This window comes from Oryctolagus cuniculus, chromosome 16 (assembly GCF_964237555.1).
Source record: "Oryctolagus cuniculus chromosome 16, mOryCun1.1, whole genome shotgun sequence".
NCBI lineage: Eukaryota > Metazoa > Chordata > Mammalia > Lagomorpha > Leporidae > Oryctolagus > Oryctolagus cuniculus.
Genome location: NC_091447.1, coordinates 33304406 through 33327420, shown reverse-complemented (window position 1 = coordinate 33327420; position 23015 = coordinate 33304406). Strand labels below are relative to the sequence as shown.

The 23015-nt window shown below is 41.3% G+C and overlaps 1 protein-coding gene across 9 annotated transcripts in view; it reads right to left on the bottom strand.

Moving 5' to 3' along the window:
• The window catches only part of HECW1 (HECT, C2 and WW domain containing E3 ubiquitin protein ligase 1), a 407022-nt gene that overhangs the window by 56021 nt on the left and 327986 nt on the right, over nucleotides 1-23015 (bottom strand). For all 9 annotated transcript variants that reach the window (XM_051852912.2, XM_051852913.2, XM_051852914.2 and 6 more), the window contains 7 exons: nucleotides 18997-19102; nucleotides 17999-18095; nucleotides 9381-9464; nucleotides 8880-8989; nucleotides 4276-4396; nucleotides 3476-3589; nucleotides 2462-2614 (listed from right to left, as the gene is read on the bottom strand). In XM_051852912.2, the coding sequence (XP_051708872.1) occupies nucleotides 2462-2614; nucleotides 3476-3589; nucleotides 4276-4396; nucleotides 8880-8989; nucleotides 9381-9464; nucleotides 17999-18095; nucleotides 18997-19102 (785 nt within the window). The remainder of the gene's footprint in view (nucleotides 1-2461; nucleotides 2615-3475; nucleotides 3590-4275; nucleotides 4397-8879; nucleotides 8990-9380; nucleotides 9465-17998; nucleotides 18096-18996; nucleotides 19103-23015) is intronic.

Below are 23015 nucleotides of genomic sequence, written 5' to 3'. Positions count from 1 at the left end.
TGCATGTGTTGGTGTCTCTCAAGTTTCAATTTCCTGCCCAGCTGTTCTGCTACCCAGGGCCATCGTCCCAGTTATGACAAATATATTTATCACAGACACTGAAAACTCTTATTTCAGACTGAATGCTTCATCTTTCTTCTAAATATCTTCTACTCTGTTTAATTTATCACAGTTAAAAACATCATCCACCCAATTGTGCAAACAAAACCCTTATACTTATTCCTTCTTTCTTTCTCTCTCTCTCCTTAACATTTGGTCAGTGAACCAGCTTCATCGGTTTTCTTTCCCTCTGAGCTGTCCCTGAAGTCGGTCCCTTCTTCCCTGGCACTGTCTCTAACTTAGTTTTGACCCTTTATCTTTCTGGTTGACTTATCAGCTATTTCACAGCTGGGCTCTTTTTCCAGTATTACATACTGAAATGTATCCCCCAATCTATGGCAAGATTAACTACCTAAAATCACAAATCCAGTTACAGTACTCTTCACAGGTGCTGTGACTGACCATCTGATTCCCATCCTATCTCCAGCCTCTTCTCACATCCTCACTTCTTGAAGACTCATGAGCTCCACTCCTTACTATGTACAATGGGCAAAGCAAAGTGTTTTCCCATGCCATTGAATGCAGTTCAACACATGCAGACGGCCTCTGACTTAATGTTTTTTGGCTTATGATTCTTTGACTTTACAGATAGTGTGAAAGTGATAGATATTCTGTAGATATAGTGCTTTGAATTTTGAGTTTGGATTTGTTCCCCAGGGTGGTGATACATGATAGGATTTTCTTGCACAGTGCTGAGAGCAGCAGTGAGCAGAATTCCCAGCCAGCACCACCATCATGAGGGGTACTAGGATATATGGCAGGTTAGGTGTGTTAAATGGATTTGCTATGCACATTTTCAGCTTCTGATGGGTTTATTGGGAAGTCATTCCATTGTCATTTGAGGAGCATCTGTATATATATATATTAAATATATGTATCTCAGGTTCACACACACATATGTATAGATGACTTAGCATTTAAAACATTATTTTGTAACTGTTGATTTATGCAAGTGGTCCTCCCACTACCACTCCATGAAGGAAGAGACCCTGCTCATCTCATCTCTGTGTTCTCCCTGCACAGAGAACGACTTAAGTTATAACTGTTAAATTACACGTATTCCCCACAACATCTACCATGGTGCTACCTGGTATCCTATGTGGTGAAAATTTTTCTTTATTAGTTGCCAATTTTAATTTGTGACCTCTAAGACATCATTTTAAATTTCATGAGGGATTATGCTATGATTAATCTGTGTACATTATTATATTCTCATTTCATGGGTCACTCTGTCAGAATGGATCTGCCTGAATGTCTCCTACGTCAGAGCTGATACTCAGGGCCACAAATCCCTTCCACAGTAGCTTGTGTGCTGCACCTGTGTGTTTCTGCCTCATGAGCTTCATCAGCTACTTACTGACAAGTTAAGAGGAAAAGGAGTAACAAGGGTAAAATTTTGCTTCATCTTATGCTAAACAGTTGTGTGGACATACTTCATCATAGCTCCTTTAGAGCCATAAGAGTCTTGGGAGAATGTATGTTCCACTATCTGAAAGCCTTAGGAAGAGTAGGTTATACTGAGGCTGATAACCAGACTACAGGGACTTGGCTCTAAGCAGGTATTGCCACAACTGTCCCCTTCAATAGCAGCCTGATCAAGCCTTGTTGGAGGAAAACCCATGTTAGCAGTCTCTGGACTCATTTTAATCCTGACAGCAGGAACGTGGATTGGAACTCTTACAGTCAGAGCAGGGATAATTTTCAGATCACGCATGGTCGTAACACAGTAGGAGAGTACAAACATCCTAGGTGTCCTGTGCAGATTTCTGGAAATTTCTAGAACCTACATCTAAGATATCTTGTCCACAAAGTTGCACAAAATTAACTAAGACCTAATTTTTTACCCACAACAATAAGTGGCAATAGAATGCCACTCAATAGCAGACAACCAAGAGATAAGGATTTTCAAGTCAGATGGATGATTAGACATCACTGACCCAGGAGACTTATTTTATTGGAAGATGCAGAAGCCAACACACACTTTAAAGCTATTGGTCCAAGGCCAAAAAATTTCAAATCCACACATACCTCCAAGGAACCTCCACAGGTTACTCATGATATTAGTAAAATTGTCAACATTCATGAACCTATGTTTACTTATCTCCATGTTTTCTCAGTAGGAAATTACCTCACATCAATTTTCAATTGATACATTATCTGTCTTTAGTAATTTATCTTGCGTTTTTTAATGAAAATTAACAGGTTCTTCCTGCTAAAAAAGAATCTGTTATTCCCTCTTATTATCCCCTTATAACACTGGCACACTGCTCTGAATGCGAGTGGCCTTACAGAAATGCTGCCAACTTCTGATTAGGAAAGACCAGACATTCAAACGTAAGAAAGTGAAAATGATAGATCTTACCATTCGAGATGGTTTTCTACAAATGCAGACATGGGGCTGATCTGCACTGTGTAGGTATCATTTGCAGAGTACTCAAAGAGTCCATAGTAGGGGTTGAAGAGCTCCTGAGACAAAAGGAAGAAGAACTCTCGAGAAGGACCACTGTAGTCCAGGCTGCAAAGGAAGCAGAGGACCAGGAAACTCATTATGTGCCCGGAAGTGGGGGATCTGTCTCTTATCCAGATTCTAGTGTGCTCCTTTGGAGTTGGGATCTGGGCAGAGCACCAGCTTCTCTGTTCTTTAGAGTGGATTCCACTGATTTAACTTGCAGCAGAGAGGGAAGTTGCAGGAATTGGTCTGGGGGTGTTTCTTAGCCAGATGTCCATGAATGGACTCTGACAGCAAGTTTCCTTAACCTTTTTATTTCTGTTCATCTAACATCTACAGAAAAGCACACACACAGCTGGTCCATTAGAATTAAGACCTTTGTTATATGAGGTGTAAAGGAGTTTTCTGCAATAGTGCATGTCTCGTGTGTGTGTGTGTGTGTGTGAGAGAGAGAGAGAGAGAGAGGGAGAGAGAGAATTTTAAAGATTTCCAAGTTCATCCCAATGTGCTCTTCAAGGTGGTCTTGTCCTCCATGGTGAGTGGTTTCCATAAAGTCACTGAAATTATATGAGAAGTCTGGTATGTAACTTCATATGTGTACTTAGGAGGGAGAATTTTTTGATTAGATACTCAGAAGGGTATGCCATCTCAAAATAAAGATCCAGTGGCTTAGCACTGCATTTTTGGCTTATACTTTCATGACGTGACCTCAGGCTTTAGGCATGCAACTAATCTTAGGTTTTTAGAAGAACATGATTTTTAAAGCTTGGCAATACCTGGAGAGAAAAAGATCCCTGGGAAGCTCATAATCACGTTAGGGGCCAAGGGTTGTAATTACCCTGCTTCTTCCCGAGAAAAACCTCCCCTCATCCTGGGGCTCTGCTCTGCCCACACTGAGGTGTCTGCATGACACTGCTGGTGCCTCACCCCTCCTCTCCAACAAAGGTCACGTAGAGCTTGTTTCGCTGGAGCTCCTTCCGGGAGTAGGCCATCACCTGATTGAAGGTTCCCTCCAACAGATGATCTCGTCGGATAATGAGCCTGAGAAGAAGACGCAAGGTGAGTGATAGGCGTGAACTCAGGGTGTCAGTGCTGTATGCGAGCTCTCAAGGCCCAGATCCACCACTTCCAAGGAGGATGCAGGTTCCATCCATTCGGCAATGAGCTTAGCTTAACACTCTTTTCACACCTATCACTGGATGCCTTCATCACACTGAGCTACTTGAAGATGGTTTTTGAACAACTCATAGGAGGTTAACTTGGATTCTTGAGCTTGGGCTTGGCTTTTTAGGATGGAAATAATAAACCCAGAAGGAAAAAACTTTTTACTTTGAGTTCAATTACAAAGTTATTATAAAGATTACATGAATTTGACTAACAAGTTAAATTTTGCTCCAGGGATAAGAGGATCTATAAGGTTCTTTTCTTTTTCTTTTTTTTTTTTTTTCCTTTTATTGAATTCTGCATTTTTTGTTCTCTGAAAAGGTCTACTACTGATTTCATGCCCATCTTTGTCTGGAATCTACTTTTCTTTCTCCTTCCCCACTTTCCTTCCAATTTCTTACTTTCCTCCTTAGCTTCCAATTTCCTAACTCCTTTTCCTACTCCCTTTGGACCACAGGTGCTACCACACCAAGGTTCTTGATCTTTAAAAAAATTTTTTTTAATGATTTAAGAGACAGAAAAATCTACCATCTGTATTAATTGCCAAGCACTGGAACACTCACTTAATTTTCCCTGGACCCTGACCAAATCCTTTGGCTTCTAGTTTTCGGTAGAAATTGCGGAGCTTGGCCTCAAAGTCTCTCCGGTATGGTGAAGGGGCTCTCGCACTGGCTCTCTGTAAACCTGCAGGAAGAAGCACACAGGCCTGTAGGTCACCACGCTTTACCCAAGAACAAATACACAGAGCAAGGGATGATCAAGTGCCCACCAGAAGCACATTCCTGTGTCTTCATGTTCCTCCTCTTCTAAGGAATTTCTCTTCATTTCTGTCATCCATTCAGTTTCTTTTATAATAAACAGAAATCATAAACTAAAGAGAAAAATAACTTCTGACTGGAATAAACATGGTTGCCATTCCACATATTTTAAGCTGTACTTATTTCTTTTAAAAGTACCTGGGTAAGCATTATCGTGGCTTGACTGCACTTAATCTAAAACCATGAACACAAACTGAACTAGGCTAACTTTTCTTGTAAGCTGCTGGAAGAAGTTACTGAAACTACAGGCAGGCAACTGGGGCTTTAATATTATGTGGTTGTCATGCTTCTGTTTTGATATTAATGGTAAAATAAGTATATCAGTGCACTTAGGCCCAGGGCATTTAGGGCTTTATATTAGGTTATCATGCATCTTAACTGCAAGTTTTACAATAATAATAATTCTTAACTTTGTATAGAGGAGAGTTTCTGTATCATATATAGTACTTTGTAAAGTCTTTACTATCTCCATACACCCTTTAATGGAAAAGGATATGAAATGTATAATATTATTGTCCAGGTTTTACAGTTGGCCAGAATCATGGCCTATGCATTAAATATTTTTATAGGTTACTAAGCTTACAACCTGGAGATTTATACCTGTAAACTCATAGAAATGAGTATATAATTACAAGTTGAGATGACTGCTATCCATGAAAGAAGGGAACCCAGTACTTTGAAGTATCAGAACATGATGGACAAAGCCAAGAAGGCTTCCCTGGGGAAGACCTGAAGAGTAAGAAGTCATGAGTTTGATTGAATGGGTCAGGAAAGACTTACCTTCAACTAAGAGAAGAGATGAGCTGAGAGAAAAATGCAGGGAAAGTACGGAATATACAAAAGTCCTGTGGCAGAATGGACAGTGCTGTTCTAGTTTTTCTGGTATACAGGGTGTGAGAACAAGGTGATGCCAAAACAAAGCTTGAGAGGTGGACAAGAGCCACACCAACAGAAAAATGTCCAGTCTGGTGAGCAATTTTATTTTGTGCTAAGTGTAAAAGGAAGTCATACTGGCATGATTTGACCTGTGTTATGAAAACATCTATCTTCCAGCCATAGAGAGAGAAAACTGGAGATGACCAAGGTGGATTTGTAAAGTCCAAACTGGAATAGGCTTGTGTCAGTGCAGTGGAGATGAAAAGTGGACAGATCAGAGATGTATTTAGGGGGCAGTAAATTAGATATAGTTAGTGAAGAGATAATTTTCAGATTTTGTAACTGAATGAGCTGTGGAATCATTCATTGAAATGGGCAACAGTGGAAAAAGAATTAATTTGTGGGGAAGGTGAAGAGTTTAAAGAAGAGAAAGAAATCTGGGAGTGAGCCTTGGGGATTGTAGGAAGAGGCCACAAGAACAGCCACAGAAGTAGATGCATGAAGACGTGTCTCAGATGCTTCCTGAAGCATCTGAGAAAGTTTTTGCTTGGTGGCCTCCGTTTTCTCGGAGGAGTAAATTAGAATGACATTTGTTAGGAGAGAAGAGGGACACTAGGGATTTTAGGCTTGGAGGGAGCAGAATATTTGAAATAATAGAAAAGATGAAAGAAATGTGCTAAAATTTTCTTTTGGGTGTTCAAGGTTCATATAAGGTGAGAGATGATGAATCTATAATTAACAATCAGCCCTGTCCAGTGACTTCTGCCCAAGAGTGTCTGTAGATGTGGAAGAAGTAGATTGGATGGTTTATCTACGGGTAGAGTTTTGCCCAGGGTTGCAAATAAAATGTTTATGATCAGGAGAGTTCAGGGCGTTGGTAAGGATATTACTACAATGAGGAACCACAGAATTTATGCTGGGTAGGAGAAAGATGACAAGAGAGCATTCCATGAAGTGGAGGCCCTGTGGAAGCCAAAGGAAGGTCATAGGGATAGTAAGCATATTGGGAGGAAAAAGGTGCTTGAATTGGGGATTTTAGAGATGACAAGAAGGTTGGGAATGGGGTGATAGGAACAAGTATTTGAGGAGGAGGAGGTGAAGATCACTGAAGATAAGGAAGTCCAGCCATGGGAAAGGCAGAGGACAGAATGAATGTCCTTATGGGTATTCAAAGATGATGGAAGGGCTTGCTTAGGAAGGAGATGGCTATGAGACAGGCGCACAGTCTCTGAGAATAAGAAAAAGGTGAGTAGCTGATGGTAACTGGGAGACGGGTTGAGGACATGCAGCTGGGTGGTATAAACCAGGAAGCACTAGGGGCCCTATAACATGTGGGATGGGAAGGAACCAACATCCACCACTTGAAAGCAGCAGCCTTGGCAAAATGCCAGATGTCAGGATAGAGATGGAACTAGAATACCAGTCTGCAAGTGCAGGCATAATTTCTTTTTAGCAGATTATAGTTTATTTTATATTATGGCTTTTACTACTGCTGGAACTACTACCATTCTCATGACTGTGCATTTTCCTAATAACCGATACTTTACAAAGTACTTCAGAATAAACTTCTATGATTCATCACTTTGGTGCCTAGATGAATTTCATAAAGCCTAGGTTAAGAAGAATTGTAAAATTTAACATCAAGAGTATTTGGATTACATAATCTAAGACCTTGTCATCAAAGTCAGAGAATAAGGCATTAAGTAATTTGTCAAAATGAATTAGATGACTATTGGGATTCATGGAATCAATAATGTCTTTACCAAGAAATTTGATTCCTTTTAAACAAGGGTGCTTCAAAGAAAATATAAGTACAAGATAAGTTTATTTTGGTGCAAAAAATTGAAATTCATACATAAGTGAGGTCTTCAAAAAGTTCATGGAAAAATGTGAATTTCAATTTTCTGTTACACCAACATAAACATCTTTAAAGTCTGTTTTCAGTGAACTTTTAAAAGTGCCCTCATATAAGTTATCCAAATAACTCCCATTTAGCAAGTAACTCTTCATTCTTATTTATTTGTAATATGAACTGCTCTCATACAGAGATGTTAAAATCATGCACTACTCCCTACGGTTGTTGACCAAAGGTTGGCGTGTTTGCATGCAGGGTCACTCTATACATCTGGTAGGTTATCGTGCAGAGAAATAGCTCCCCCAAAATGGAAGGCTCTATTCTCCAAAAGCAGGTCGCTCTGGGTGCTCTTTTAATGCTTGGTTTTCCTGATGCTCGCTTGATAAAGCTCTGGTTGTCTTCATCACAGGCAATGGGACCTCAGCTATGTCATATGCTAGAGGTAGCAGCTGGACATTTCCTTAACTTTTTTGGAGGAAGTGACGGCAAGGATATACTGTCTCAAAAACAGATTTTAGCAACTAGCAGACCTTCCTCTAAGAAAGTTCTGACTGACACAACTTGGAGAAACTAAACTAAGAACTATTCTAGTTCTGGAGACTTATGGAAGTTCTAAGTGATACTAAATCCAAAGAAGACCCTCCTACTGAAAGCCAGAGTGCACTGCTAAGTTCTTTCTCATCTGACTTTCCCCATGGCTTCAAATGTCAAGTTTAGACTCTGACCCTACAGGGAAGGAGATAGGAAGTTCCTAGATTTTTGAAACTATCATTTTTCATTTTTACAGTTACAAAATGAAATTTGAGTTTACCATATAAACCTACAATAATGTGGAAATGCAAGCCAAATAAAAAGGGGAAAACTTTCCAATATCTAGATTAAGTTTGGGGGTACGGATTTGACCTAAGCTAATTATCTGGGTAACTCCAGGAAACATATTTTTTTCACTAAACAGCTCAACCCTTATTTGGAAAAGAAAGTGACTCCCAATAATTGTATCATGAGTAAGTTCATCCTCATACATAAAGAAAATTTGGGGAACAGTATCATATTCTTGTGGAGACATAACAATGATCCCTAGGAATTGTGTTCCTGAAACCAGTATCCAATAGAATTCTGAATTAGAAAGCAGAGGGTTTCAGAGAGGGCATTGCCCTTTGAAATGCTTGGATAGTGCTTTTGGCATGCAACAGCAATTTAGATCAAGGGAAGGGAACATTTTTCTGTAATGGACCAGAGATCAAATATTTTAGGATTTGCAGGCTACTTGGTTTCTGTTGTTAATTCTGACTGCTGCCATAGAAAACTACGTAAACAGGCATTGCTGGGTTCCAATAAAACTTTATTTGTGGATGCCAAAATTTGACTGTCATATTGTTCTCATGTGTTGAAATAGTCTGTTAAATTTTGTAAGCCACTAAACCCTATCCTAGCTTTGGGGGTATTAGAAAAACAGGCAGCAGCAGTGCGTCGATGCTTTATTTAGTGTTTTTTTTTTTTTCCATCAGGACATTGAGGGAGATGAAGAGAAGACACACAGTGTGTCTCCACCCACCTTCACCGAGTGGAAACACACACGGAAGCTTACAGGCAGGATCAGGCCAGATTCCCGAGTTACCTGGGGAGTTCTGAGGTGAGGAACAGGGTGAACAGCGGGGAGAGAAGCTATACCCAGGGTGGAAGGCAGCCTGCAGCGGGACGTAGGACATAATCTCTTCTTCAAAGAGACTGTAAAAAAAAAAGTTAGCTCTCCATCACCAAGGAAGTGCTCAAGAATTGGGGTCATAGCAGTTACAGTTTTCACAAAACAATAACAATGATTAGATTTGGATGCAGGATGAAAAGACACATCCTGCTTGTAGGTTCTCAGTGTATTTTAAAACTGAGTAACTCCACAACAGTGTCCACCAAGCTCTGTATGAAGCTCTGGATTTCCCCAGTTGTAAATCTAGAGACAGTCGCAGACAGCCGGCATGGGGGCAAGGACCTTCCTCCAGTGGCAGCCACTGGAATGTTCTGGAATGAATGGTATTTCTGTGCAAGCCCCTTTCAGGGTAGCTGTAGTGGAGGGGAACTGCCCAGAAGTCTGCCCAGGACTGTGGCTGGCTCAGCCCCTTACCTTAGTAGGATGACTAGATCTGCATCACAGGACAACTTTTCAAGCCCGTGATTACCCTCTGTCCGAATGTAATGGATTTTCTCCCTGGAACAAAGTGGGAAAGAACATGAGAATTACCAGTGCAGAAGCTAAGGACCAAACCTGTTCCTGACCCCTCTTCTCTTCTTCCAGTATAGTGGCACAGCAATGTCCTGGTGCACGGTGCATTTTGTGGTGGTCTGAGCTCCTGTTGCAGGCTCTCAGGATGCCCCATTGGGATGGTTTTGCCTCCACTCACACGGGTACAGAAGCTGAGGAGCCAAGCAGGTCCTTGGAAGGCTAAGACTGTCAGATGTCTCAGAGGGGTGCTGTGGGAGTGTTCCGGGCTCCTGGTGTACTGGAAACCATGGGAGAAAAAGTGAACTGGGCAGATTTCTTGTGAAATGCCTTGCCTGATGGAGAATCTATAATATCTCCCTGGGTGGCCTCCTGGTCAGACAAGTCTCGCAGATCAGTCAGCTTGTCCTGGTTCATTACAACTCACTGACCTCCAACTCCAACCTGGCAAATTATTCTGAGTAAGCATATGGTTAAATAGCATTTAATTGGATCAAGTTCACTTTGCAATTTACTTTCCTGACATTTTTCAAACATTGCAAACACCACATGCAAGAATCAGTCCACGTAGAGGTGTTTCAGAGGAGTCATGCTTCCTGCCTTTCTTGAAGAGACAGAGCAGAAATTTGGGGAAATGGAAGAACTGATTCTTAAAAATGTACTTAACTTTTTTCTTTTTCCTGTTACAACTTTTGAGATAATTTGAAATGTATATGTAGTCATAAGAAGTAATACAGAGCTCTGTATACCATTTATTTTTTATCCCAATGATAACTTACAGATAAACATATTTTCAAAAACACTGCAGATAAAACTTTTTAATTTTTTTATTATAAATATGATTATGCATCTTATCTTCATAACATTTTTAGGCAAAAATATGATCAACTTGACCTTTTAATGTGGGGATTTTTTTTTAACAAGGCAAGGGAACTTTTTGACCTCTACAAAGATACACAAAAGGGGATTAAACAGAAATGCTTTATGATCCAATTTCTCAGTCAAGTACCACCACACTAAATCCTGTCACAGGTTCAGTGTCCCTCACCCAAAATGCTTGGAAAAAGTTTCAAATTTTTGGGTTTCTTTGGATTTTGAAACATTTGCATGGACATAATAAGCCATTCTGGTGATGAGATTCAATTCTAACTGGGAACTTCATTGTGTTTCCTAGGCACCTCAGACACACAGTATTTTTAGTGTGTCTGTGTTCTGAGTGTGACCCTCACTTGAGCTCAGGTGTGGGATTTTCCACTTGGGGTGTCATGTTGGTCCTCAAAAGGTTTTCAATTTGGGATCATTTGGGATTTTCGCACTAGAGATGCCCAACCTGTGTGAAAACACAGTGGTTTCTTGGGGGTTCCATACATCATTTGGCAGAGAGCAGTGAAAACCCAACAAAGAGCTGAAACACCAGCTTCTCCCACCACCTGGTCTCTCTTCACCTGTGTGCTTGATTTCCTCTCCTTGGTCTTTGCTCTCCAAATCCTGATACCACCTCAAAAGTTCTCCTATTTGGAGGACACACTCAAACCTGCTCCTCTGACTTACCAACTTCAGTGCCACACACAACTCTTAAATGTATATGCTTTCCCAGGGGAAGTGTCCTGGGGCAGGTTATTCTGCTGCCTAGGGATGTCCATCTGGGTAAGCCCCTGGACTCTCTGCCTGGGCAATAAAGGGGAAGTGCATTCTAGGGGTCCCCTTTATTGCCAGAGTCCCTGGAAGATAAGTCCAGAGAGGGTCAGCCCCATCAGAGCAGTGCAGTGCTGTTCCAGCCACAGAAAGCAGTGATCCTATCATCATACCACCATATGGACTGTATCCACACATCACACTTCTAAGCACAGCTTCCCAAGAGTTCTCATGGCTGTCAGTCAGCCATTATACCCTCTTTCATGCCCATGAGCACCTCAAGCAGATCAGTGGTGTGGGGACCTCCAGAAGCCCTGAGACTCTGCCACAAGGGTACTGAGAACTGGGGATGAAATCCAAGGGTGAGAACTCCCACTGTCTCTCCTACATATAATCCCCGGTCACCAGGAAAACTTAGAGATCACACGTGCAGAACCACCTGCTACTGGAATCTTGACATCTCCCCTGGTGATCTCAAATGAAATCCTTGACTTTGGTCCTTTACTTAAGCCAGTTTCCCCTCCACACTTTCCTGTCTGTAAATGACCCCATGATTCATTTACCTGCCCAAGTCTGGCTGTCTTTCATTTTTTAAAGATTTTATTTATTTATTTGAGAAGTAGAGTTGTAGACAGAGAAAGGGAGAAACAGAGAGAAAGGTCTTCCAGCCACTGGTTCACTCCTTAAATGGCCACAACAGTTGGAACTAGGCCAATCAGAGCCAGGAGCCAGGCCTCCTGTGTGAGTTCTGGGGCCCAAGCACTTGGGTCATCTTCTACTTCTTCCCCAGGCCATAAGCTGGGAGCTGGATCAGAAGAGGAACACCAGGGACACAAACCAGTGCCTGCATAGGATGCCAATGCCACAGATGCTACAGCACTGGCCCCCAACTGGCTGTCTTTCTTAAGTGCTTTCTAGTCATTACCCCTTACTTTCAAGCTGTCATCAGCTCATATTATTTTTGCATTCATAACATCACCATGAGCTGCTTTCTCCTCCCCATTCATAACCATCATCTCTCAGGCAGATTAATATGGCTGTCTCCTACTTATCCCCCATCCCATCTTATCCTGTCCTCCAGTTGATCTGTGTTACATAGAACAGCCAAACAATCATCAAAAGCAAAGATATATTATTTCTTTCCTGCTGAGAGCACCTGAGTTGCTTCTCAAATAAAATTGTATTTCAAATAAAAATTCCACCTCCTTCCCATTGCTGATAAGGCATAGCTTTACAACTTTGACAGGCTTGCTGTTACCCCTCCCAATCTACCTTTGAGCCACACTGGCTTTCTTTATTCTTCACTGGCATTAAGCTTATCCCACCTCAGGGCTTTTGCACACTCTCTCTCTGACCTCCACTTCGCATTTCAGGACAACTCCTTCTCGTACTTCAGGTTTTAGCGTACGTAACCTTTACTTGGAAAAGCCTCCCTCTGATTCTGTTCAGGATGGAAGTCCTCTTGACCTGCACCACTGCATTGACTGTCATCACTGAATTCTGATCACGTCCCTCATGGTACTTAACACTTTATGTAGCTACAGATTTGTATTTAAAAAAAAAAAAAAAAAGAAAGTTCAAAACTTGTTTGCTATCTGTCTCGTTTGATAATTCTAAATTCCATGAGAGTAGTGTCTACATCTAAAACAATCTTGATTAGGAATAGTTGGACAATAAAAGCACTCATTGAAGGAGAGAGTGAACGAATTGCAACTGCTACCATGTCTTTTAATCATAACAGATGTCATTAACCTTAGGGCTTTGTGGCTCCACTTTCCCCTCCACATGTGGCTTCCTTATGATTCGCTGCTGTCTGCTGAACACAGTTTTCTGAGAAGTTACCCTCTACCTTCTAATCCAGAAACCAGATCTCTGGACAGACTCCATGCCTCTCTGATCACAGCAACGGTAGAACAGAGGTCACAGACTCCAGTTGGGGAATTCAGAGGAAGTGGGTGAGTTCCGCAGGCAGAGCTCTGGGGAGAGGCTTGCATTTAAACTCTTTGACCTTGAACATGGATCTGACCGCCCTCACGTTACAGTCAGGGAGCAAGGCAAGGCCCGGTCAAGGGGGGCAGTGCCTGACTTCCCAGTTCTCTTGAGTTTCACTCCCTGAAGAGCAGCTTCTTGCTGTCATCCTTCTTTTTGGTTTCATGGCCTCAGAGTCATTTTCTGGTAGTCATTGACGGCCTTCTGTTTTGTTTTTGTTCTTAAAAAATAATTTTAATTTATTTAAAAAAGTATTCCACATGGGGCAGGCATTTGGCACAGTGTTAAGACACCATTTGAGACACTCACATCCTTCTCTGTCTCTCTGTCTTTCAAATAAATATGAATGAATGAATGAATATTCTCAAGGGTTTTTTTTTTATTAAAAAATTTTAACATAATATATACTGATAAGATCATGATATTTAGCTTCTAGTTTTAAAAACATTTTTAAAGACATTTTTACTCATTTATTTCCATTTAACTTGAAAGCCACACATGTGCACGTGCACACACACACACACACAGATCTTCCATCTGTTTCCATCTAAATGCCTGCCACAGCCATGGCCAGGCCAAGCCAAAGTCAGGAGCCAGGGACTAAAGCCAGGTCTCCCATGGTAGCAGGGGCCCTAGTACATGAGCCATCACTGCTGCTTCCTGGAGTGCACATTATCAGGACACTAAATCAGAGGTAGAGTGGAGACTCAAATCCAAGCACTCTGATATAGGAGGTATATGTCCCAAGTGATGTTTAACTGCTGTACTAAGTGCCTGCCCCCTTAGCTTCTGCTTTTGATGAAATACTTAGGCTTTTAACACAGAGTCCACAATTTTCCTTATTTTTCCATTAACTGAACTTGATTAGCCCTTGTCCTGACTGTTGATGTACAATTTAATACTTTATCCCTTTTAGCATTTTTTTGTTATAGTTAATACTATTGGTTGAACTCTGTAATCAACACACATTTATTCTTAGGTGTTGAAATTTAACTGAAAAGTGATCCCTATTAAATATAAGAGTGGGAATAAGAGAGGGAGGAGATGTACAATTTGGGACATGCTCAATCGGACTTTCCCCAAATGGTGGAGTTAGAAATGTGCCAAGGGATTCCAATATAATTCCATCAAGATTGCATGTACCAATGCCATCTCACTAGTCCAAGTGATCAATTTCAATTCACAATTGATCACACTGATAGGTCTAAGAGTCAAAGGGATCACACAAACAAGACTAGTGTCTGCAAATACTAACTGATAGAATCAAAAAGGGAGAGAATGATCCAACATAGGAAGTGGGATACACAGCAGACTCATAGAATGGCAGATGTCCTAAACAGCACTCTGGCCTCAGAATCAGCCCTTAAGGCATTCGGATCTGGCTGAAGAGCCCATGAGAGTATTTTAGGCATGGAAAACCAAGATACTCGGGCAGAAAAAAACAAAAACAAAAACAAAACAAAACAACAAAAAAAAATAAAACAAAACAAAACAAAAAAAACCCAAACACCTAAATGAAAGGTCTCTGCAAGTGAGATCCCAGTGGAAAGAACGGGCCATCAAAGAAGGAGGTACCTTTCTCTGAAGGGAGGAGAGAACTTCCACTTTGACTACGACCTTGTCTAAATAAGATCAGAGTCAGCGAACTCAAGAGGCTTCCTTAGCCTTGGAAACTCATGACTAGAGCCTAGGGAGATTTCTGATGCCATAAACAAGAGTGTCAAATTGTTAAGTCAACAACAGGAGTCACTGTGCACTTACTCCTTACGTGGGATCTCTGTCCTTAATGTGTTGTCCAGTGTGAAGTAATGCTATAACTAGTACTCAAACAGTATTTTACACTTTATGTTCTGTGTGGGTGCAAACTGATGAAATCTTTACTTAATATACACTAAATCGATCTGTATATAAAGATAATTGAAAATGGGCTAGTGCCACGGCTCGCTAGGCTAATCCTCCACCTTGCGGCGCTGGCACACCGGGTTCTAGTCCCAGTCGGGGCGCTGGATTCTGTCCCGGTTGCCCCACTTCCAGGTCAGCTCTCTGCTGTGGCCAGGGAGTGCAGTGGAGGATGGCCCAAGTGCTTGGGTCCTGCACTCGCATGGAAGACCAGGATAAGCACCTGGCTCCTGGCTTCGGATCAGCGTGGTGCGCCGGCTGCGGCGGCCATTGGAGGGTGAACCAACAGCAAAGGAAGACCTTCCTCTCTCTCTGTCTCACTGTCCACTCTGCCTGTCAAAAAAATAAAATAAAAAAAAAGATAATTGAAAATGAATCTTGATGTGAATGGAATGGGAGAGGGAGTGGGAGATGGGAGGGATGTGGGTGGGAAGGAAGTTATGGGGGGGGGAAGCCATTGTAATCTATAAACTGTACTTTGGAAAATTATATTTACTAAATAAAAGTTAAAAAAAGAAAAAAAGAAATTAAATTTAAAAATGTACATTTATATGTGGAGGAGAGTCTATAAGCTTTCATCAGATTCTCAAAGGAGTCTATGATCTTAAGAAATCATTAGTTTCTATACTAGAAAATTTCCAAGGTTCTTCTGACTCCAAAATGCCCTAATTTCAAGTCACAGCAGCTCTGTAAAATCATAATTGTGCACTTCTACACTGCCACAAAGCCCTTCAGGTTTCCTGGATTTTGCCATAATGTGGCATTACACAATGGGATTTGAAAACAGTTTACTTCCTGCTGGAAATGTATTCTGCTCTTTTACACAGAAGATTACTTTATTTAAAAACTTTTTGAAAGATTAAAATGAGACTCCAATACTTTAGTAAGTTCTAATTCCTCCAAAAAGTAAGCAATGAACTCATTACGATCAGTAACAAAAAATGCTCAAGAGCAGCAATGGGTCAGAAACCCTGCAAGTAATAGAACCCCCTGGAAAATTCCCTTAAGTTGTTATGTACCATATGAGTCAAGAGCACCTGGTGGGGTTGGCACTGTGGCATAGCAGGAAAAGCTGCCATCTGCAGTGCCAGCATCCCATAAGGGCAGTGGTTCGAGTCCCAGCTGCACCATTTCTGAGCCAGCTCTCTGCTATGGTCTGGGAAAGCAGTGGAAGATGGCCCAAGTCCTTGGGCCCTTGTACCCTCATGGGAGACCCGGAAGAAGATGCTGGCTCCTGGCTTCGGCATTTGTGGCCAGTTGGGGAGTGATCCAGCATATGCAAGACCTCCCCCCTCTCCCTTGCCTCTCTGCCTCTCTCTCTCTCTGTGTAACTCTGACTTTCAAATAAATAAATAGAGACTATGACACTGCCTTCCATCATGGCACTTTAGTGAGACATGGACAGGTAATCCTTACAAGTTGAACATAAGTGACAAGTGACAACTCTTCAAGCTGAAGTTCATGCATTCATAAAAAAGATCTCTCATTCACCCTAAAAGTTGTGTTTCCTATCTTCAAGGTAGAGAACAGGATCTGCTGGGGCAGACAGGGTACAAACATGGGGAACACAGAGACCCTGCTGTAAAGAGCTGATGTGATGGAATACATGAGATCTAACAAACCCACAAACCATAAAAAAAAAATTTAGAGAACCTTACAAACAAAAAGAACGCCATCAAAGCAAGACAAAAAGAAATCTTGGTCTACTCAGACCAGTGGATTTCTGCATTTGAACTGTCTTTAAAATGTGATGAGATGTCCTTAAAAATAAGCCATTTCAGGAAAAGCAGAGGCAAGAGGAAATCCAGACTGCTTGGAAAAGGTGGAAGATGCTGGGAGGAAAAAGCTTAGCACTGGATGAAGAGTTAGGTCAGGGCCACACTTTGTAGAACATGGATATTATGATTAGAAATCATGACTTTATTTTATACACAATGAGAACTGTAGAAGTTTCCAAAGGGCAGTGAAGCATAACTTGATCTATGCATCTCAAATGAGAAGGTATGATAGGGGATATCTTATGAGAGACTCCTGCAAAGTCCAGGAGAAAAATGATGAGGACCCAAAGTTGTGCCATGGCAGAGAGAAGCAGGAAGAAGGGTGGCAGAGAGAATGTGAGAGCTGAACATTTGGATGTGCAAGGAAGTCAGAGTATTACAAGTGTCAGCCATTTTCAGAAGACTGAACCAAGTGGGAAGGAAAGAGCTAAAGACAGTCATTGACTGGATCCATGATCACCCTGCCTAATCCTTTACACACATCCTCATTCAAGCATCTCCATGTTCACACTGTGACCTCCACATCAGTGATAAGAAGACCAGGGGCAGAGGATTGAATAGTTTGCCTTCATTAATTGTCCCTACGTGTTGGAGTAAGAATTGGAGATCCAAGGGGACACATTCTCACATCTCTAGTCTTTGAAACACTGAATAGTATACGGAAGGAAAAAGATGATTGATTATCTTCATGAGAAAACAAGATGGAAGTTCATAGATATTTTCTCTTTTTATCACTTTAAGTGAATATCCCTTCCAAAGGAAGTGATACAGTTTCAGAGACACTTGTTTAAAATCAACCTCATGTATAACAGCATTTAAGTAGCTAGATCACATAGGATACCTTTTCTGTTTGGTTTTGAATATATTCACTCAATATTTCTTTTACTATTAAAGAATCACATTTTAAAACTAAAGATAATTTATACAGTGTTTTACATAAAAAATGTAAGCGAATGAAATTTTGTTGCTTCCCTCCAAATCAATGGAAATCATTTTAGCACTGTATAAACATTACGTAACCTGACAACACGAATGTCTCTGATTGTTCTAATCCCCAGAACACTGGAATGTCCCAGACCTTTCATTATGAGGATTTGCATTGTTATTTAAGTGTATGAATAAAATGCATCATAAGCATCTGTTCTCTCAATAGAGCTGTTTTCCCACCTGGAAAAGCAGCTGAAAAGACCTGGAGTTCCAGGAGTCAGGGATGAACCCTACCTGAGTGCGTGGTTTCTTGCCAAACTTGGCTGACGTTCTTGCAACATTTCAAAAATGTTTGGTTGGCGAAGAAATGCCACAATCTTGTCATTATATGCTGAAACAGACAAAAGTGCAGAGTTGTGGTTGAGTCTGAAGCTCAGAGGTAATTTCTCTGATGACTGGAAAATGGGTGCTTGATACCAGGATTAGTGCAGGAGTTTGAAGGGCAAGTAGCATACTCATCACAAAAAGTAAGTTCTTGTGCTTTTAAAATGTGTGACGTTATTGCATTATTATTTTTAAAAGATCAAGCTAAATGTGAACTAGATCTAGGTTAATCATCTTTAATATATCAAGAACTTTATTGGTGTTAACTCATCTGTGTGAAAAGGTGAAGGAGAATAAAATAACTCTCCCCTTGAGAGACGTTCTCCTTTCTTCCTTCTAATTTTTCTTGGTTATTTTACCAGATTTCTTATGGTAGAAGATCCTTTAGGAGTTCAAAGAAATTTTCTGAGTACTTGACACTCGCAGCACTTGGCCACAAAGCTCCCAGTTGTGATAATGGAAGTGCCCATGGCTTAGACTTCCACACCTAATTTCTCCTGGGACATATGGCATGTATTTTGGAAAAAGTGAAGGCTGCAAAGTTTTCCCAATATGTGCATGGAAAGAGAGCTCCAAATTAAAAGCTGAATGCACCAGCAATGAAGTCTACCCTCTCAGTGAAACTATGCTCTTCTGGACTGAGTGAACAAGTCATTCAATAAGATAAGGAAGCAGCAGGCAGTCTACAGAAGTAGTAATGAGAGAGGGAGGGAAGGAATAGAGAAGGACAAGAGGAAGAGAAGGGAAGGGAGAAGAGTGAAAGAAAAGTAGGAGCAAAGGACCAGGGCGGGTGGACTGTGTCACAGAAGAGGAGAAAGAAAACACAGAATCTCAAAAGCTAATAAATTCATGAGAAAAACAAGGTTAAGCATTGAGTATCCAAGGATTCCAAGAAGGGTGATACCTACCCAGTGGCAATGACTCATGTTGATGTTGGCTCCGAATAGCAGCTACCAGGCTGTGTCCTGGCCGGGCCAGTAAAGAGGCTCCTCTGTTTCTGGAGACTTCTGAGGCCTAATTTTAAAACAAAAGTAGAAAATATGGAAATATATCATCAATTTCAGATAGTCTTCAGACACCAATTTTTTTTTTTCAACACGAGACCATAAAATCTTGCCTATGTTAGAAAAATGCAGGGGCTAGCACTGAGGCGTAGAAGGTTGGGCCTCTGCCTGTGGTACAGGATCCCACATGGGCAATGATTGCGGTCCCGGCTGCTCCACTTCTCATCCAGGTCCCTGCTAGAGAAACAGCAGAGGATGGCCCAAGTGCTTGGACCCCTGTACCCATGAAGGAGACCCAGATGGATTTCCAGGTTCCTGGCTTCAGCCTGGCTCAGCCCAAGCCATCATAGACATCTGGATGGAACATCTCTCCCTCTCTTTCTATAATTCTTTCAAGAAAATAAAACTTAAAAATAATGATTGAGTGGTGGATATTCTCTATTAAGGTTTGTAAGAAAGTGATTTTGTTGTTGTTGTTTTTCTTCTTTCTTTTAAAACTTATATTTAGTAAATATAAATTTCCGAAGTACAGCTTATGGATTACAATGGCTCCCCCCCCCCATAACTTCCCTCCCACTTGCATCCCTCCCATCTCCCGCTCCCTCTCCCATTCCATTCACATCAAGATTCATTTTCAATTATCTTTATATACAGAAGATCGATTCAGTATATATTAAGTAAAGATTTCATCAGTTTGCACCCACACAGAACATAAAGTGTAAAATACTGTTTGAGTACTAGTTATAGCATTACTTCACACTGGACAACACATTAAGGACAGAGATCCCACATAAGGAGTAAGTACACAGTGACTCCTGTTGTTGACTTAACAATTTGACACTCTTGTTTATGGCGTCAGTAATCTCCCTAGGCTCTAGTCATGAGTTTCCAAGGCTAAGGAAGCCTTTTGAGTTTGCCAACTTTGATCTTATTCAGACAGGGTCATAATCAAAGTGGAAGTTCTCTCCTCCCTTCAGAGAAAGGTACCTCCTTCTTTGATGGCCCGTTCTTTCCACTGGGATCTCACTTGCAGAGACCTTTCATTTAGGTCTTTTTTTTTTTTTTCCCAGAGTGTCTTGGCTTTCCATGCCTAAAATATCTCATGGGCTCTTCAGCCAGATCCAAATGCCTTAAGGGCTGATTCTGAGGCCAGAGCGCTGTTTAGGACATCTGCCATTCTATGAGTCTGCTGTGTATCCCATTTTCCATGTTAGATTGTTCTCTCCCTTTTTGATTCTATCAGATAGTATTAGCAGACACTAGTCAAGAAAGTGATTTTGTCAAAAGAAATAAATAGCAATCAAACAAAGAAATGGTCCCCATTGAAAATATGCTCTAAATTCTAGATAAATATTAGTAAGATAAGTTTATAAACTTCGTTTATGAGAGGTAGCACTGAATTCAATACTGAATGTGAAATGGATTTGCTCTTTTAAACACAATTTATTCAAAGGGCTATTCTTTGTTGAGTGCTTATTATTTCATTCACAATGCTGGCTTCTCCACATAGTCATTTGCATCCTCACAAATTGTGCAAGATACGCATTTTTAAACCCAATTTACAAAAAGAGAATCTGCGAATCCCAAAAAAGTAAGCTGCCTGCACATTTTCAACTATAAGAGAGAGAGAGAGCTAAGATTCCAGCTTACGCTTGACTACAAAGCACTTATTTATTCCTCTCATACTACCATCTGGCATCACATCCATTAACTTGATTGTGGTTGGACATTTTGATGAAACCTTATAGAATAAATACCTTGCTTAGCCCAAGGTTCATATTTGTGACAATTTTTCAAAGATTTACTTTATATATTATTTGAAAGGCAGAGTGACAGAAAGAGATGAGACAGAGAAAGAGAGAGAGGAAGGGAGAGAGAGAGAGTGATCTTCAAACCACTGGGTGACTCCCCAGTAGCCTCATGTCCGGGGCTGGGCCAGCCAGAAGCCAGGAGCCTGGAACTCCATCTGGGTGCAGGAGTCCAAATCTGACCATCTTTTGCTGTTTTCCCAGGTGCATTAGCAGGAGTTTCACAAGAGCAGAGCAGGGACTCCAGACTCTGCTCTGACATGGGATGCTGGTGTCACAGATGATGGCTTCACCTGCTGTGCCATGATGCTGGTCACTGTGACAATTACCTTTAAACTAGATTAGCTCAATTTGAAATTTTGATAAATCATCTGAATTCTAGAACATAATTGTACCATGAATACACAGATATTTTGCTCCTTGAAACCTGTACAGAGTTAAGATATTAAAACTGAGGCCCTGCTGGCGCCGTGGCTCACTAGGCTAATCTTCTGCCTCGCGGCGCCAGCATACCAGGTTCTAGTCCCGGTCGGGGCGCCGGATTCTGTCCCGGTTGCCCCTCTTCCAGGCCAGCTCTCTGCTGTGGCCAGGGGGTGCAGTGGAGGATGGCCCAAGTGCTTGGCCCTGCACCCGCATGGGAGATCAGGTGAAGCACCTGGCTCCTGACCGCAGCGGCCATTGGAGGGTGAACCAACAGTAAAGGAAGACCTTCCTTTCTGTCTCTTTGTCTCACTGTCCACTCTGCCTTTCAAACAAACAAACAAACTGAGGCCTTGTAGATTTTCCACATTGCAATATGCTTACAAGGTATATGGGATTCAGTGTACAGCATGACTCATTCTATAATATTTGCAAGGTATGTTAAAATAGGCTTTAATATACTTAAGAATTTTGAAAATAACCTTGTAAGACACTTATTAAGACTTCAAAAATCTAGATTTAAAAGGAAAGAAAATTCTCCTTTTCCAGACCAGTTTTAAAATTCACTCACAGAAACCAGGACAAGTGAAGAGCACCTATGCCACAAAGTGTAGAAAGGTCAAATCATTCTTAAATGATCATTTTTTAAGAAAATTATTTATTTAAAAGGCAGAGTTGCAGAGAGGGAGAGGTTAGGAGAGAAAGAGAGAGAGGGAGAGAGGGAGAGAGAAAGAGAGAAAGCGAGAAAGCAAGCAAGCAAGCAAGAAACATAGAAAGAATGAATCTTCTATCACTCCCAGAGCTTGGCCAGTGCAAAGCCAGGAGCTTCTTCTGGATCTCCCACATGGGTACAAGGGCACAAGCACTTGGGCCATTCTCTGCTGATTTCCCAGGCACATCAGCAGGGAGCTGGATCAGAAGTAGAGCAGCTGGGACTTGAATTGGCACCCATATGAGATGCTGGTGCCACAGGTGGCAGCTTTATCTGCTATGACACAACACTGGTCCCCAAAATGATCACTTCTGACTACAAGCGTGATGCTGCAGATGAAAACACAGGACAATTACTGAGTGTTTCTAATTAAAGACACAATTGCTGGTTTTCCTGTGGTTTCTGCTTTCACACTCCAGACCAACAACAATAACATTCTTCATATGCAGGGATGTGCTACCTGTTCACTCTCTTCTGGTGCCAGTCTTTGCTGCTCTTCTGAAAGTACTAGGCATGTCGATGCAGCCCTCTTCTTTCCTGGTCCTTTTCAATGCCCATGGCTTACTTGAGGACAAAGGGAATAGGTTCTGTGCCACTTTGGAGGGACTTCTCACTGTGATGCCATTAGCACTTAGCTCTGTCTAGCAGGTGCATCCAGACACCAAGTTTTAGAAGCTGGTACTTCTGCAGCAGCACTTTCCAGTCTCAATTAAATGGTTATAACACAAAGTAAACAAAGTTTGCTGATCAATACACTATGCATAGTTGAGTGCTCATATTTCTTTATTCTTCATGAATTAATAAATATATATAGTTTTTCTGGGACAAAAATATGTACTTTTTCTTGATGGAATCATGTCAATCTGCCATCATGTGTGTTTAAATATTTTTGAATCTGTAAAGACAGGATTTTTGAAGACCACCGAACTAAGGATTATGTAAGTGATGAGTTACAGAGAGAAACTGGGGAAGCATAGTTGGAT